This window comes from Gopherus evgoodei, chromosome 1, assembly GCF_007399415.2.
Source record: "Gopherus evgoodei ecotype Sinaloan lineage chromosome 1, rGopEvg1_v1.p, whole genome shotgun sequence".
NCBI lineage: Eukaryota > Metazoa > Chordata > Testudines > Testudinidae > Gopherus > Gopherus evgoodei.
Window position 1 is genome coordinate 250,636,778 of NC_044322.1, and position 16,191 is coordinate 250,652,968.

General features: G+C 42.3%; 1 protein-coding gene across 1 annotated transcript; it reads left to right on the forward strand.

The window, feature by feature from the left end:
- ATP6V1E1 (ATPase H+ transporting V1 subunit E1) lies at positions 1-16,088 on the forward strand. Its single transcript, XM_030542913.1, has 9 exons — positions 1-141; positions 4,341-4,406; positions 5,996-6,105; positions 6,967-7,033; positions 10,945-11,034; positions 12,547-12,615; positions 13,136-13,230; positions 14,465-14,552; positions 15,520-16,088. The coding sequence occupies exons 1-9, from the start codon at positions 109-111 to the stop codon at positions 15,580-15,582; spliced, it is 681 nt and encodes a 226-aa protein (XP_030398773.1). The 5' UTR covers positions 1-108; the 3' UTR covers positions 15,583-16,088.
- The last annotated feature ends 103 nt before the right edge of the window (positions 16,089-16,191 follow it).

A 16,191-nucleotide genomic window follows, 5' to 3' on the forward strand; every position in this document is an offset into this window, starting at 1 on the left:
TAGCCCCCGTGTCTGTGACCCGACCGGCCCGGATTTGATTCAGTCAGATCCTGAAGAGCCCGAGTGTCCGCGGCAACCGTCACCCGCCGGCCTTCTCCCGCCGCAACCATGGCGCTCAGCGATGCCGACGTCCAGAAACAGGTACCGGGCCCGGCCTGGCTCCTCGGGGGCGGGGTCAGGCCGGTGCGCGCGCCCGGGGAGGGGGGAGGGTCGGGCGTGAGTCTTCCCCAGGTCTCTTGCTGGAGCTGCTCCTCCCCGACCCTTTTGCTCTCGCCTGGACCATGCCAGGGGCTCGGGCCCTGGTGACGGGTGGGGGCAGGTTCATGGCTTTTTCATTGTATAAAATCTAATGACCAGGTCAAATAATCTTTATTTAAACGCTGACCCCTAAAGTCAGTTCAGTGTTGTAGTTTGTTTCCTGTCCTTCACACCTCAGCCTGTACTAACAACAACAACAACAACATCTACAACTCACAGTTCATGTCCAAAAAACAGGCCTCGAGATTCCAAAGCACAAGAATTTTCTATCAGTAGGACAGAAAGTTCTCACTCTAAAGGCTAGAGAATATCCCGTACCGACAATTAAAATAGCAGCCCTGGGGCTGCCGATGTCCAAGGCCGTGGGGAGCTTTGGGGAGAGAGTTCAGGGCCATGGGCCAGTACATCCACCTATCCTCAGGGCTCCCCATGGGCTGTGGGATCCTCCCTCATTTCCTGCCCTAGAGGTCTTGTATTGCTGCTGTCACCATGCCCAGGACCTGGGCAAGGAGCAGCTGCATTGGTGGCGGTGCTGACCACAGCAGTGCAGTTGGTGCTGGAAAGTGCTGGGGGACTGAGTGGCGGTGGGGGTAGATAGCTCCAGCTACCCCCCATCAACTTAGGGATTGCATTAATAACCAAAGCTCGGGTTAGGAAGAGAAGCTTGTTTATCTCTCTTCATTCAAAGTGGACATGATTTTTTTGTCAAGGTATGAAACTACTCATTAAAACAATAGTCATCAAAAATAAAAGCTGTCTCATCCCCTACTGACTATGATGACAGAGATAGTGCTATTGATATTTAAGATATTGGTAAACTATTGCTACACTCCTGGCAAAGGTAGTTGAGTAAAAAACCTCCCCCTTCCCTCATTTAAAGAGTGTCTGCTGAAGGAAGAACAGTGACAGCCTTGTACCATGGAGAAACAGCAACTGGAAAATCCTATGAATAATACCCATGCTAGCTGGTGAATAAGGGGATCTGACTGCAGACTGAACAATGGCATTTAAAAAAAATATCAAAACTTGTATTGGAAGCTCAACGCATCTCCCAGTAGCATTGGAAGCTCCTGTGTTGACAGCAGACTAGGGGGTTGCTAAAGTATTTGGATGGCTTCTGAAGACAGGAGATGATGGAAGTGATCATGGTTGATCTGTTTTTATCATATTATTGTGCAAATATCGGATCACCCTAACGCTCATCTGGTGTTTTGTACATGACATCAGATTATTTTCTACAGAAATTAGGTGTAAACTTGAATTTGATTATAATGGCTGAGCAGTACTTGCTTAGAATCTGGCTCCTAGAGTGTGTAGACTCTTCAACTGTTTAATGACTTTTGTACTTAAGATCTGGAGGGAAGGCAGTCAGCTGTCAACAGCAGCTTAGTTTGTGCTGCTCCTTTGTAAATTTCCACTGAAGGCTTGGCTTTTTAAGCTATCTGGCTGTCCTTTTGAGTCTGGACACACACTGTTCTCATTGACAGTAAATAGTGTCCTTGATAACAACTGGTCTGACCTGAATTGAAAATGGTGCACAGTGATGAAAATTGCACAGATCCAGTCAATGCTGGTCAGTGAAGTTTCCTCTCAAGTGACGGGCAGATCAAACAAGTTTGATGCGGAATCAGCAGTTCCTTTTCAGGTCCCATAAACACTTACTGCATCTCTTCCCTTCTCATTCAGCAAATCTGATTGGCAAAGGACCGCTGTGTAGTGATTACACAAACAGTAACTTAGCATCCCTGTTTGCCTTCTGGAGAGCCTACCTTCACTTGCACAACCAAACTTTTTGGCATGTCCTCAGTTATCATAACTTGAGCTGACACTTTTAGTCAATATGGGACTGAACTTGAAGGGTGAGCTTTAACATTGGAAGGGGAATAGATCCTAACACTGGAGCTCGGTTCTGTATTCAAATGTAACAACTGTAATATATCTGTAATTGGATTTTGTTCAGCTAAAAAGTAGAGGATTCTGTCCTTGTATTAACTGAAAATGCAAAACACAGTAAACTGCATGACAGGTGAGTATAGGCCCTGATAGAGGTAGGAAACAGTTTGACCATATCACTTTCAATAAGCTCAGTATTTTCAGTTTAAGAGACCCTCCCATGACCACTTCCAATACTTGGTTCATTCTGCAGACCATAGTTTTGAAAATTGTGTTGCAGTTGGTTGAATAGTAAGCAAGCCCTTTTAATGCTAACTTAATACACTATCTACCGTCTGTGGGAATTTAATCAAAGACTATTACAATTCTTGGAAAATCCACCAGCCTTCTTTCTCTGGGAAACTCTCTTGGGTAAGGGCCATCAATTTTGGGAGAAACTAAGCTCTCTTTCACAAAAATAAAACTAAGTTTGCCAAATGTCCCTTTAAAACTTACACTGTTTTGAGATGTGGAAGTTCCATCTTGTTCTCTGCATTCTGCAAACAACAAAATGAGCTTTTGATCCCCTTGGTCTGGGAACTCAAGCTTTTCATAGTAATAGGATACTTTTGGATGTTTGCAGGCAATGCGGTGTGCTAGTGAGATGGCAACATGGGGAAACTCTGTAGTGTCACACAATTTCTCTCTTATCCTCTGAGTAAGGAGGCAGAGTTTCTTGAGGCAGCCAATGTAATCCTAGTGCTGCTAGAACTAATTCTGCCAAGTAGTATGATGCTACATGACAAATTGGTCGTCCCTCCCAGCAGTGGGTATTCCCAATTTGTATTCTGAGTCCCACTGAGATACTCTGCTTCCTGCTTAGTTTGGCTCCTAAAATCAGAAAATTAACTCAATCGCTAACTCTTTCCCTCCCCACCCACTCCCAGTTCTGCTCTCTGAAACAAAGCCAGAGTTCATCCTTGGCTTGATCTGGCCATTGCTAAAATCACTATTCATGCCAGAATCACTTTCCTCTGGAGAACTGAGATTCCTTCTTTTATGATGGTCCCTATGCTCTGTACTCCAGAGGATTTTAGAAAGCTGTGGCTCAATGATTTCATCCACAAAGTGGGCCCATAACTAACACTTGGAGTCATATAATCTCTGAATCCAAATCTGAATTGTTGTTTTGGTTTTCAGAACACACTCTTCATCCACTTGTTCTGCCCTGCGTGTCTGAACTTCTCCATCTATGGCCTGTCTACTCACTTCACTTTCCTTTCATCCCCTGAAGCACATGCTGTACTGCACATGTTGAGCTATCTTCCTAGTCAGATTCTTTTCTTTGTAGTCATGTGTACAAAGGATGTAAACGGCAATCCTTCCTACATGTTGCTGTGGCTTGCCTTGTCCAAGAAAAGTCTCTTCACTACTGTCTATATATTGAAACAGTCTGTACAGCATAGGCCACTCACTGTCTATATATTGAAACAGTCTGTACAGCATAGGCCACTCAGTGATTAGCATACTGTTGCCCAGAGTTGGTTACAACATAGTTTCAAGTTGCAGTGTAGTTAGGACTGCTGTTGAACATGCCCAAGGCTTTAGTCTGAACTTCTAGCCCAGTCACAGAAGGGTGAAGTTTACAACATACTGGAATCATATTGCAACTTGGTCCCCTGACTGTTGCATGTACAGGTTAAATGTTGTTGTTGTTGATTTTTTTTTTTTAATGGCTCTAACTAGAAAGGTTCATGTATGCAGGTCCTTGAAGCAGTTCATAATGCACTTTAAGCTTCTCCCCACCCATCACAGACTATTGCACAACTCTTTAAGTATACTTATAATCAGGGCTTTGGAGTGAAGCCTGGAGCTGGAGCGCGGAGCAGCTCTGGAGCCGTAGGTTTTTGACTGGAGCTGGAGCGGAGCCAGAGCAAAGCTCCAAAACCCTGCTTATAATCCAGGGAAGAGCTGCTGATGCTATCCAGAGAAATGGTGTTAGATGGAACCTTGTCTAAAACAGCCCCTGGCTGTTTCTCTTCTAAACTCGTGTGACTTGTTTACTTGTTAGGTAGGAGGAAAACAAGAGCCACTATTGTATGTGAGATGGGATTTGGGGTGTATGTGGAAATATTGTGGAGTTCAAAGGAAAAGTGTGTTTCTCGAGCAAGTGCTCAGCAGAATGTAACTGTGTGTCTATTCTATTACAGATCAAGCATATGATGGCTTTCATTGAGCAGGAAGCCAATGAAAAGGCTGAAGAAATAGATGCCAAGGTAACAAACAAAAAAGCCATTAGATGGTTTAATATCAGGAACTCCAAAAGGAGGTGGATTGCATCTGATATTCTGAGTTGCTTCCCAGTCATACCATCAAAAACAGTTCTACAATATTCCTAGAAGCCACGTTATTTTTTTTGTCATGTAATTCCTGTATTGGAGCAAATTAACTACTGAATACAGTTAAATATTTTTGTGCGAAATTAATACAATCAAGAGAACTGAGCTGGAGCTGCCCTTTCACCTGGAGCCTCCTTATTAATGCCTAGATGTGAACACATTTGTATACAAGATTACATGTTGATTTGTTAATACTTCAGGGGAGCTAAGGGTAGTGTGAGCATGGATTTTGCATAAAACAGACTGGGTTAAATTGGTCCCTGTAACTTCAGTGGAGTTACAGAGATGAATGTGACCCATTTCTACATTTGTTTTACTTAAGGCTTGTGTACACACGAACTTTTACCAAAATAACTAAATTGGTTTTAATTCTCATTTCTTAGTTTTGGTGTAATGTGTGTGGATGCTCTTATTCCTGAATAAAAATAGGACAGTTAATCCATTGCTAGCTATGATTTGCAGCCATGTTAAGGAACCACAGGATAGATTTTAAATAGAGTTGGGGGGAAAGCATGAACACTTCTGTGTTAACAAAATGGAATGCATTATGCAAAAGTTGTAAGGATTCACTAATCAATCATTAGTGATTGACTACATTACACATTAGGGTCAATTATATGAGTTCATATTGGAAAAGAAGGTCTAATGTATGGATCCGTTGGAATGATAGCCAATGTCTTGTTGAAATGAGATTGTGAATATGATCAGTTTAGCACAGTAGTTTACATACTAGAAATGCTTATGCAAAGTGACTGAGCAAATACATTGCTTATTTTTTCTTGTTTCTTAATTCTAAAATGGGCCCTATCGCTTCTCTCAATGTATGAGTAAATAGTCAAGACTCACAACACTTTTGTAGCTGGGTATTTGTAAATAGTGTACAGCTCTTACCACGTTTTCATATGTGAGGGGACCAACCATGCTCTAAGAAGGCAGTAACTCCCACGTGTATCCTTGTTTAAGGCTTAACGGTGAGTGGTTCAAGAACAGTAAAATAATTGTGCTGCATTGACAGTTATAATTAGTGATTCTTTCCCGTTGCCTTTACTGCTGCAAAGAGTAAACCAATTCTAGAGTTCAGACAGAACAAGTGTCATGGATTGGACTTCTGGTTACTCCTAGTTAGCCTACTAGTCTTTGCTCATTAGCTGATACTTGACAATTGTATATCATCCCTATTTCAGGAATCAAAACTAGACAGGAAAGCAAATGATAGGTGCCAAACAAGGATATTGCAGTGGTCAGATTAACTGAGCAGCAATTAGTAAGACCCTGGTTCAGCAAAGAACGTGCTTAAATCTCACTGATTTCAGTGAGATTTAAGGTACACACTTAAATGCTTTGCTTAATTAGTACCTTGAGTCTCATCACCTAGCCTTTAGTTAAGTGAAGTGAAGTGAATTGAGTATCTTCTAAAAGTCTATGGAGTCAGCCTCAATTTCAACTTTGTGACTGCTTCTCTGTAGGCAGAAGAAGAGTTCAACATTGAGAAGGGTCGCCTGGTTCAGACACAGAGACTGAAAATCATGGAGTACTATGAAAAGAAGGAAAAACAAATTGAACAACAGAAGAAAATGTAAGTCACTTAAGCTGCCTGGCCTGCTACAGAGCTTGAAAAAATCAGTAGCTTGCCAGTGATACACAAACAATCTTTTGCTAGCAAGTGGAGAGGACGTAGCTAAACATTTTTCATATGTCAAAATTCACATTCTGCAGAAAAGGTTTAAATCCTTACTGTTGAGAAGAAAATTTAAATGTGGACTTGAGGCACTGTAATCTTCCTGACTCTGCAGAGACACTGTTGCTACTGTTTACAGCTTTCCCAAACACATCAAAATTGGCAACTCTTACAGCAGCAAAGTGAAGCTGACCTGGCATTGATGCTCCTTATAGGAAAACATAGCCTCAATTTATTGGGACAAGGGGTGGATAGGTAATAGCCTCCAGGTCTTCTCCAATTGAAAGATTCTGGATTGATTTGTGGTAAGGTAGGGAAGAGAAAACTCTCTCTTCCAGCAGCTGAGGGTACATGAGGGGCCTTGCTGGCAAGCTTCAGATACATCAGCCATAGGCTAATTATAAATAGTCCCATGCAAAGTGCAGGGATAATACCTAAAGAGAACAGCAGATGTGGTGGAGGGGTCTAACAAACTCTTTATGCTCTGTCCTGCTCCATCGCTGGCACAACTAATTCTATCAGTACTGGTCTTGGTGGCTAGTTTCTCTTGAGTAGTTTTTCTGTTTTTATTGTCACTTGTGCAAATTCAATGGAGGATGGCTTTCACAGTAAGCGAGGAATTTATCATAGCTGCTCTTGAAGCAGATTCCAATAAGTGAACTGGCTTGCTTTCAACACACAGTGTGTTTAAAATATTTGCTGTGCCACTCGCCCTCTAAAGCTTGATGCACTGATTCAATTTTTCCATGCAACCTACAGTCAGATGTCCAACCTGATGAATCAGGCAAGATTGAAGGTCCTCAAGGCAAGAGACGACCTTATTTCAGTGAGTATATATTGCCTCTATAATAAAGGGACAGAGGATTCTCCCCATCAGAAGTTAAGGAATTACCTGATCCAACCACTAAACAAGAATCGGATTTATTTATTTATTTATTTAATAGTGATCAAATGAGATATATGTACTTGAAGCATACGTAGACTAAAAAACTGGCTTTGCTAGCTGTCTTTAAAAAAACATTCTTAGTTGGTGGCCTTCTGTACATGCGAAGTCAGGCTTTTTTTGGCATACACTAGTATCGTGTTTTCACAGCTACACTTTGCTGTTTAGGGAAGATATATCTGTCTGCCAGGAATCTGTTGCAGTCTGTGGTTGAGTTCAGCCCTGGACAGCAGCTGATCTTTATTCACAGAATGGGAAATGTCTTTTACACAACTGAGTGCAAAAAGAGGAAGCAACTGGGTGCAAGAGGCCCACAAAATGCCAAGTTGCTTCAGGCAACTAGAACTGAATGTATGCAGTGATACTGAATGGCTGGGCTTCAGCAAACTTGACAAGCACTTAGTGTAAATAAATACTACCAGAAAAATCCACATAGTGGACTGACTGTCTCCAACAGTGGCCCAGGATGGATGGAAAGACTTTCCTCTTGGTCTGTCTGGTGGACAGTTTATGCCTGGGAGCATGAAGACTTATAACCCCTGTAATCATCTTGTCATAGATAATATATCGGGTTACATTCACTGTGAATAACAGTAGCCATACTCCAATGTTACGAAAGGCCTCAATTATAGCTTCTGTGAGAATAACCTGCCAATCACACGATATGTAAAGTCCCTTGTCCTGTCTGAGGCACACACTTGTGTTTCAAATACTAGGTGATGCTGCTGAGCCATCAGATAGTCCTGTTTGTGAGAACTACAGAAATGAAGAAGAATAAAATACCATCTGTAGTATTGCTTGTTCACAACACTGTTCTGAAAAAGGATTTGGTAGGAGGGAATATCAGCATAGATATAGGATCTTTGATTCTTCCATCCTAGTGCCACATTTGTCAACCATTGTGAATTTGGTGAGATTTCTAATACTGTGTATTTAGAGGAGAAGGGTGAGGAAATAGTTAACTCCATTGTAAAACAATCTGTGTTGAATGATCTCTCCCTGACCATGCTTTGAGTTGACACAGTCACATGCTTCTGAATGGTGCATAAGACATTTCCTTCCTCATTTTAAAGTATTTCAAGTCCTATTGTACTAACTCAGACTTACCTTCTTGTTACTTGGTCTCCAAAAGGCTGGCCAGTAAGGGAAAAGAACTTCCAGAATTTTTGGATTCTAGAGTAGAAGGCATAACTAGGTTTGACAGAGAGGGGAACTTGGGATGGTCTTGTTAATACTCTAGCATTCAAACCATAATACATCTTCTTGTTTATCAAGACAGACTTTCCTGCCCCATGGAATCACTTGTATCGGTATTTCCCTGCTTCTGTTTTAAAGGTTACAACAGCACGTCATGGGGTTGCGTCTATTTATATATGTACCATAACATTTCAGGGTTTTTTTGGAAGCGGGGGGTGGGGGGGTGGATGACTGTACTCAGATCGAGACTTTAGGATATTTTATTTTTCTGGGACATTGAGGAAAGAATATTTGAAGGGGAGATGATGTGGTATATGGGAGCAGAGTAACAGGGCAGCAGCAGAAATCCTTAAACTTGGACCCTAAAATAGGGTGACAGACCTCTGTGAAGTAAGACTTGATGCTCTGTTGCCTCAGAACAAAGAATCCAGACTTTAATGTCAAAATTTACACTGACAGATGGAGCATTTTACTAATTTACCACAGACAAATAGACGTCCATATCCATATTTATTTGAGCTCTTTCAATAGATTGATGAACAAAGTACTCCTCTACCCTGATATAACGTGGTCCTCGGGAGCCAAAAATCCCTACCGTATTATAAGTGAAACCCGTTATATCAGGGTAGCGGTGGCAGAGCTCCAGCGGTGATTTAAAGAGCCCCAGGCCCCAGCTGCTGTGGGGAGCATGGGCCCCTTAAATCGCTGGCCGAGCCCTGCTGCAGCAGCTCCGGGGTAGCAGCAGCAGGCTCCAGTGGTGATTTATAGGGCCCGGGGCTCCCTGCAGCAGCTGGAGCCCCGGGCCTTTTAAATCGCTGTTGGAGCCCTAGGGTTACCGTGCTATATGCAAATCCGTGTTATATTGGGTCGTTATATCAGGGTAGAGGTGTATATTTTTATTAATGAAAACAGGACGCTGGGAGCTATTAAAAATTAATAGAACAGGGATCTGGGCTGTGAGAATAATTAGTCTCCCTTAGGCCATGTTTGGGATGTGCTATGCAGCTTTGACTACTTTATAGATCTTATCTTAGAGTATCTAACTTCTCAAAAGTGAAGACAGCCAGGTGAGCACTCAAGAAAAATACTGCTATTCTTTGGTACTGAATTCAGTCTAAATTTAATGTCACCTATTGTAGGCAGCACTGTTCTCCGAGGCTGGAGTCTTCTACCTGGCCAGTTCTAGAATGTTATGATCACTTTGCAGATTTGCATTTTGCATGTGAAGGATTTCCGTACAATTTTGGGGTAGGAAAAAGAAGTTGTAGTTGATTGCTCTCTAAGGCAGCCTGCAGTATATCATAGAAATGTAGGGCTGGAGGGACCTCAAGATATCACCATGTCAGTTCCATCTCATCCTGGTGGGGATAATTTGTACCTAGACCATCCCTGACAAGTGTTTTGTCTAATCCATTCTTAGAATCTTCCAGTGATGGGGATTCCACAACCTCCCTAGATAACCTGGTTCCAGTGTTTTACTAGCCTTAATAATTAATTAGAAAGTTTTCTTAATAGCAAACCTAAATCATCTTTGCTTCAAATAAGCTGATTACGTCTTATCCTATTATCAGTGGCCATAGGGAACAATTGATCACCATCCTCTTTATGACAAACTTTTACATATTTTAAGACTTATGGCCTCCCCTCAGTCTTCTCTTCTCTTTAGACTAAATCTCCCCAATTCTTTCAACCTCTTAATAGGTCAGATTTTCTAAACCTCTTACCATTTTTGTTGTTCTCCTCTGGACTCTCCAGTTTGCCCACCTCTTTCTTAAAATGTAGTGCCCAAAACTGGATACAGTTCTACAGCTGAGGCCTTACCAGTGCTAAGGTAGAATGGGACAATTACCTCACATTGCATAAATATGACATTTCTGTTAATACATCCTGAAGCAGCAGACAGTAGGAGAAACAACTCTAGCTCATTCAGCTAGCATAGCATTAATGAACTGAATAGGCATTGCTTGTGGATAGGTAACCCTTTACTACAGTAGAACCTCAGAGTTATGAACACCTTGGGAATGGAGGTTGTTCATAACTCTGAACAAAACATCATGGTTGTTCTTTCAAAAGTTTACAACTGAACATTGACTTAAGAGCTTTAAAATTTCACTATGCAGGAGAAAATGCTGCTTTCCCTTTTATTTTTTTAGTAGATTATGTTTAACACAGTACTGTACTAGTTTTGGGGGGGGCAAGAGGGGAAGAAGAGGAGGAGTGAGCACTCTGCTGCTGCCTGAGTGTGTACTTCCGGAGTTCCAAATGAGTTGTGTGGTTGACTGGTCAGTTTGTAATTCTGGTGCTCATAACTCTGAGGTTCTACTGTACTATGATTTTTCCTTGCCTGTAAAAAGGAATTTGTGGTTAACATTCACTTTGGGTACTGAACAAGGTAGTGGGGAAAGAAAACCTTTTGTGAAAGCCGTTGCTCAGTGCACACAGAGAGGAGGGTCTGGATTGAATTATCAGCTGCACTGTAGGCTCGCTTCCTGGCAGGGTGCATAGCTGCAGTAAGAGTACAGGAGGATGGTAGGCATAGAATCAAATGAAGAAACAGGAGGACTTTGCTGACCTCTTCTCTTCTCTTCTTTCTGTAGGATTTGCTGGCTGAGGCCAAGCAGAGACTTGCTAAGGTGGTGAAGGATGGTGCCCGGTACCAGACACTGCTGGATGGACTGGTTCTACAGGTAAAATACTCAAGCCATAGTAAAAGGCTGACTGCATCCCTAGCCACAAACACTCTGTAGGAGTACTACTGCTATTTGGAATCTACCTAGAATAGGCATATTTAAAACTACCACTTTCGCTATACTTCCCAGTCTTACCTCACAAGGCCCCAGTGTTCTTGAGATTGGGGAGAGGTGGGTGGGGTGCAGAAAGCTTAAATTCTTGAGTACTTTTATCTTACATCTGAATGAGAGAAACAAAAACACAATGTAACCATCACGAAACACAATATAACTGCTGCATCTTAAGATGTCCTTAAGTGAGCACAGCTCAGGAGTGCACACTTCAGGAGAGAGATGTACACATCTCGAGTTTCTACTGCACATTCTGAGGATGAGCACCTCAAATGCACACTCTGAAAAACATCTCCTTCAACCCCCCGCAAAGTTTAGGAAAGTGCACAGTCCTGTCTGTTTTCATTGCAAATTTTACACCAAATCCAGACTTGTATGGCTGTTGCTTTGAGCAAGGTTTTTTCTATGGTTTGATGTCTGTCTGTCTGTCTGTCTGATAGATGCTACTCCCCTAAACTACATGTCTGGCTAAAAATTCCACTTCAGACTTTTTTAGCCCCGTAAATGTTACTTTTGGAATTCTTGCAAATGCAAGTAAAGGTTTTAATGGAAACTTGTACCTCAACTATAGTGGCCACCACTGGCAACTGCTCTAATACAAGAGCTTGTCATAAATATTACCCCATGTCCTTTAGTTAACTCTTTTAAAGTGTAATTTTCTCCTCTGCAGCCTTAACAGTTTCTGTTCTCTTTTCAAGTCTTGGTTTTGATCCAATATTTCTTTCCTTTTGCCACTCCTCAGTGTTGAGGGTGCCTTGAAACCTGTAGTCTACGTTACTCCATAGCACAGATCAATAGTGTACTTCTAATTTCCTGTCTTGCTGTCAGGCCCTGCCTGTTGCTGTTCACTTGCACACTGCATGACCCAATCTCTGTGTTTTGGAATGAACGTTTGTCTTGGTCAGAAGTCTGATGCACTATGTGGTCTCCAGCTTGTAGTACTGTCCACTTATTCCTGTAACAGTTTGGCGCAGTTGGTGGTATCTGTTCAGAGACCAAAGACTGCTGCATGCCTTAACTAGAAGCTGCATGTTTGCTCAGTCTAGTGTGTGACTGTTTGATTCTAAGCATGCCTTTTCTCATTCTTCTAATCCAACCCTCAGTGTTGTCCAGTTTTAGTTGCTGTTGCACCTTAAAATCAGGATTATTTACTTCCTGCATGAACAAAACCATTGGTTCCTATGGGTTGCCCAGTAATCGATAGTCAGTCCTATTTCAGAGTGACAGTAAAAAGGGGACTTGTAACCAATGAACTTTCATCTTCACTGTATGAAATAAGTAATGGCAGAAAGTTGCTTAGTCTTATAACTAACCCCAAAAAATGACAGGAGCGGATGAATCAATTATAAGATGATGGGAGTTTCCTTCATCTCCTCTTACTATAGTTGTCTTGTATAGGGTTTCTACCAGCTGCTTGAGCCCAGACTGAATGTCCGTTGCCGGAAACAGGATCTCTCTATGGTTAAGGTAAGGGGGTTCTGGCTACAGTAGCATAAAATGTCTCCAAAAACAAAGCCAGAGGATTGTGACTGCAAAGGTCTCTCGCTTGGAATCTGTTAGACAAGATCATAAGGCAGTGGGGCTGGGGCGCTTCACTACCAAGTAAAACACTTCTGTTGCAAATACCTCATCTCTTGCATTATATGCTCTTCAGATTGGGGAGTGCCTTCCTCTGTTTGAAAAACACCTAGCAAACTTTAGGTACTGCCATAATATAAGGAATGATGGCAGCTGCTACTGGTTCAAGATACAAAGGGAGGAGTAAATGTGTTGCAAAGTAGGTAGGCCACAACCATTTTTCCTACCGCACCACCTTCCTGGAGAGGCTGAACTAATGAATGAGATTGTGGCATCTAATTGATTATTTCCCCTCTGTGCCTTTCCACTCATGCAAACTAAGTAGCCATTAGTTCTGTGCAATGCTAGCAGAGGGTTCCGTGTATCTTTCAAATCTCTGGCCTGAAGTGGAATATCTATTGTGTTCCAGGCTGCTGTACAGAAGAGCATCCCCATCTACAAAGCTGCTACCAAAAAAGACATTGATGTTCACATTGACCAGCAGACATTCCTGCCAGAAGATATGTAAGGAATACAGTAGCTTTTAGTGCTGAGTAGTAACTTGTTGGCGATTCAATGCACTGTTAACTGTTGAGGGAGTCTGAAACATCTCTTATGGGAAATGACAAAAGGAGTACCACTGAGAGCACATCGCCACTAGTCAGTGGGAGTTGACTCCTCCTGACACTGAAGATCTATCCTCCTACCTGTTGTGCAGTTTCCCAGACAACTAACAATGATAGTTATCTTGCTGCAGCCCCCAAACCAATTCACAACGCAGGGGAATGTTTGGTCTAGGCCAATGTTTCTCAAAGCTGGTCTGCTGTTTGATCAGGGAAAGGGGCCAGGCTGGGCCGTTTACCTGCCATGTCTGCAAGTTCGGCCGATGGCGGCTGCGGTTCACCGCTCCAGGCCAGTGGGGGCTGCAGAAAGCAGTACAGGCCAACGGACGTGCTAGCCACTCTTCCCGCAGCCCTCATTGGCAGAACCTGTGGACACAGCAGGTAAACGGCCCAGCCTGCCAGGGGCTTTTCCTGAACAAGTGGCAGACCAGCTTTGAGGAGCACTGGTCTAGGCAACAACAATTATACTGAGTTACTAACTTCTCAGTCTGTTAGAGATGAAAGGAGTGCAAGTGCAGCCCAAGTTTAGTGTTCAACATAAAGCAAAGAACAAAGTTGTGAGAAGGAATGAGTGGGTTATAGGTATCCAACTCATAGGCTTTGTCCTCCAAAACTGCCAGAAAATTGGTTCCATAACATAAGAAGGAACACTTGAATGATGCACTCAAGTTAAGATCTAAGGAACTTATTACATAGAGCTATGAATCGTACAAGAAATAACACTTCTAAAGGTATCTGTATAGTACATTGCCTCTTTTCCCAAAATCTGAAAATTAACCCTTGTAGCATAATTTATATTTATTGGGTGGTGGAGAGGAGGCTCAGCTGGTTACTTCAGTCAATCATTTTTCATACCTAAAATTTCCCTAGGTCCAATCTATCCTTAAAACACTAGGTGGTGATGACCCTTGCCCATTAGGATGCTCTGCAAACACCATTGTTCGAGCTTTCTCATTCTCTTCATTACCTTATTTTAGCTTCCCGTGTAATGGGAGTAAGATTGGAGTCCATTTAAAGGCAGAAAGGAGGCCACACACTTCTTCTGATTCATCCCTTTGACACATATGCTAGCAGTTGTTTGGGAGAGTGGCTTTTTGTCCAGTTGAGGTCTGTTATATTGTCTGTTTTCTCTCTAGTGCCGGAGGTGTTGAGATCTATAACAGTGATGGTAAAATCAAGGTTTCCAATACCCTGGAAAGCCGGCTGGATCTCATAGCCCAGCAGGTGAGTTTGGGAAAGAGGGAGTTGGAGCCCTCCCTACTCAATGTGCTAGGCTTTCTCCTTTCATGCCATGTTCGTCTTGGTAAGGTGGAAAGCTTCATCTCAAAGTCAGCATCCCTTAGTCTCAATCATCCTCTTAATCTTCAAAATAACTTATTATGGGATCAGGTCTCTTTAGATGGATGACAAGCAAACAGTTGCAAAAAGTAGATTTGAAAATTAAACTATCCAGCTGGTTGTATGGAGGCTGGGGAGAAGCACATCTCTACCACAGTAAGAAATTCTCTCTTCAGAGTTTTATGCTTAGCTAGGTTCTTGAGAAGCTAGATTATTGAAAGACAGTCTCTAAAGAACCAAACTGCATTGAAAGATCCTATAACTGAATAGTACAAAAATAGATGGTGTTCATAAAACTCCACTGCTAGTGGCAGTACATGGGATAATAGAGAGAACCCTTCCACTAGACAACATGAGAATCTTCTAAAGTCCAGTGTAGAAGGAAGACCTTGCAACCCCACCATGCCTCCAATGAATCTTGGTTTTGGAAATATAGACCTCCATATTCAAAAGACTAAATTCTGTCATTGGGAGAGATTTAGGGTAAGCTAATCTAGAAACAATTGTGTCCATAACTAATGCAGATAATGGATTTGATCTAGGTGGGGTGATCTCATGCCTGAGCTTAACAGGTGATCCCTCTGGCTCAGGCTGCAACAGTGTTAGTGATTGTAGTCTGCTCACAGTGAGAAAGCACCACCAGTATCTGGCAGGTGAACTTGTATCTCCCCTAAAGAGTTGGCTGCACTGACAGAAGTCCTCTATTCATTCATGTCTCCAGCATGAAACTGCAGCTGAGGATTTCTTAACTTTTGTGCATATTAAGTTGCTGTTAGTGCTTAACTATTTTAATATTAATTACTGTGCTGTTCTATACACAGCCTTTTAACTAGTGCACCTGCTCTCTCAACAGATGATGCCAGAAATTCGAGGGGCACTCTTTGGTGCCAATGCCAACAGGAAGTTTTTGGACTAAACCTGAGGGAAAGTGGAATCTGCTCCACTGCCATATTGAGAAGAGATGCAAAAAAGCATCTGGTCATTTAAACTCTAAAAAAAGTACCTTTTCAATGCTATAATGTGTTGTCCAGTGTGTGTTCTTCAGTGGAATAATTTTGCATAACTGCTGCGCTTTGCCTGACTTATCAAGTGGTTACAATGTATTAATCAAAATGAGGTGAAGACCAGCCCGTCCAGAAGTGACACTGGAGAATGGATGCAGCTGGTCTCTTGGCTTGTCCTGCACTCCTGTGGCTATAGTTAAATTAGTGATTATGAAGTACTATGCTGCCCATGGGAGCAACCTTTCCAGTTAAGGGCTTCTTAGTGTTCTGTTTCACAGAGGGCATGCACCCCTTCCCTGGGCGAGAAGTGTAGCTTGTTATTTGGTCAGGCCCAGAGTTTTCTGTTCTGTATATGTGAGTAAAAGTCTGAGCCTGTCCTACTTAATTTATTAAAAATAAAAAGATGTGTGTATACGGAGTGCACTGTAGTCTTTGACCAGCATGCTGCGACTCAGGAATAACTAGAAGAGGTTGGATAGGGATGTCTAGGTCAACAGCTAGGTACATCACATCACCAGCTC